General features: G+C 23.5%; 1 protein-coding gene across 1 annotated transcript; it reads right to left on the reverse strand.

The window, feature by feature from the left end:
• Positions 1 to 380: 380 nt before the first annotated feature.
• LOC105460823 (cytochrome P450 4C1-like) lies at positions 381 to 1760 on the reverse strand (the record flags this gene model as incomplete). The annotated part of the gene is made up of 3 exons (XM_011707314.1): positions 1335 to 1760; positions 912 to 1024; positions 381 to 514 (listed from the first exon to the last, which is right to left on the reverse strand). Coding segments are annotated over exons 1-3 (407 nt in total), but the record flags the coding sequence as incomplete, so codon positions are not given.
• Between the last annotated feature and the right edge of the window lie 374 nt (positions 1761 to 2134).

The raw sequence follows: 2134 nt of genomic DNA on the forward strand, positions 1-2134 counted from the left end.
AGAGTAAAATATATTTAAGAAAAAATTCTCTTGTATAATAATATTTAATCAATCAGATATAATTAATATGATACATGTTATATGTATATATCACGTCAAAGTTATTTTTCAAAATAATTTCATATGCATTTTTATTTCTATCAAAGTTCCAAACTTACTTAATAAAGAGAAAAATATTAAAATTATTATAAAATATTATAGAGAAAAGATATTATAAATATTATATAATATTATAATATTATATGTATTTATTATTACTTATATAAAATGTAATATTCAAATCTACTTATTTATTTTTATATTAAGAATATATTGAAATATTTATGTCAAAACAAAACTTAATAATAATAAAACTTAATAATAATAAACGTATATACGTATTATAAATACGAGTATATAATGTATTTATGTTAATATTATTACCGCCACTGGTGAGAAGACCAGTACCAAGCCAAGGGTGAAAAACAGAATAAATCAAACTTTTGTCTATGTGCTTTGTATTGTTTAGTATTGTCTGAAATTACAGAAAGTATTGAGTCAAAAACACAAACATTATTTCATGTTGCCGCAACGCAGATAATTATAAGCAATTAATTAATTTTAAAAGAATTTCAAATATTTAAATCATCTCTAACAAATTTTTTACGAGTAAATATCCATATGTGTAATTATAAGACTTATATATGAGAAGGACTTAATTAAACTGTGTTTGAAACGTTTACGTTACGCTATGTAATATTTTGCTAATAAATATTTAAACATTATGCACCTGTGTTGACTTTTATTGGCTTTACTTATTATTTTGTTTACTTTTAAAAGTAAACATATTTTTGCAAGATAAAGAAAATAATTCTTATTCGGTAATATAGGCATAATAAGAAAGAAATAGAATTTCTTTCAAATTTTATTACCTCTAGATGATCCGGATGACGAATGGTTACAAGGGGATCAAAGATTGCCCAAATTTTTACAATAGGATAATATCGGTTAGTAAGAGTGGTAACAACATACTTCCATTGATTCTCTGAAATATGTATATGTGTGTCATGTAAACTCACAGAAATATTATAAATGTTCGAAAAATATAAAATTAACTTTATCAGTATATTTAATGTATAATATTTACATTTCTCAATTAACTTCAATAATCGGGAAATAAATGTTTTCATTTAAAAAAATTGATAAGCTTAAATAATTTTTAAAACTAATCAACATGCAATAAATATTGATGATAACATATCTCAGAGTGGAATATTTATAAATATTACATTTGCATTTATGCAAATTTTGTTTGTAGAGACTAATATTAATTTACTCGAAAAATATTAACTTGCCTCGTGAACTAAGATATTGAAATGCATTTCCAACAATTGGATAACCTGGAGGACCTGGTAGAAGGTTGATGAGCCGCCCATTTCTTCCATAATGAATATAATAATTATACGCCAGTACAACAAAGATAATTAATAACACTAATATAGTAATGAACATCATTTTGTTGATCAAATAATCAGCAAATTTAATCGAATATTGTTTCCTTTAACACTCTATTCTTTTTGTAAACGAATTACTTTATACATATTATTTGCTTCAGAATTATTATTCACGATAAAATACTTTGTAATCTTGATATTCTAAATATGTTTGATAAATAATAGATGCATTGCGTTATTTACACTTTGTCAATAACAATTTTAAAGAGATATAATGTATTTTTTAATTTTATTAGAGATATGCACGTCCACAACACATAAATATATATAAATCTGCAAATATGTATATTTTTTATTTTTAATTAGACCGGTTTTTAATTTCAAACTGTATTAACACACAATTATATTATTACAAATGTTTTTAAAAAAAGTTTTACAAATTGATGCGCTTTTGTTAAACGCTCGTAAATGACTATACTCGTTTACACCGATAAGTTTCTGTTTTCGCTCATTTAAGTACTGTTGATAAGCGTCTGATTATTACCGTACATACTATATATAGCATAAGCTATAGCTTTTCAGTTCTGACAATATAATAATCAGACATGACCTTTGATCTATTAACTTTTAAGCCTCATATATATTTGATTCTTTGTATTTTCTTGCATGCAAACTTGAAATTCAGCTTGTTATCTTGTTTA

The sequence above is a fragment of the Wasmannia auropunctata genome, unplaced genomic scaffold (genome assembly GCF_000956235.1).
Source record: "Wasmannia auropunctata unplaced genomic scaffold, wasmannia.A_1.0 LD314939.1, whole genome shotgun sequence".
In the NCBI taxonomy this organism is placed as follows: domain Eukaryota; kingdom Metazoa; phylum Arthropoda; class Insecta; order Hymenoptera; family Formicidae; genus Wasmannia; species Wasmannia auropunctata.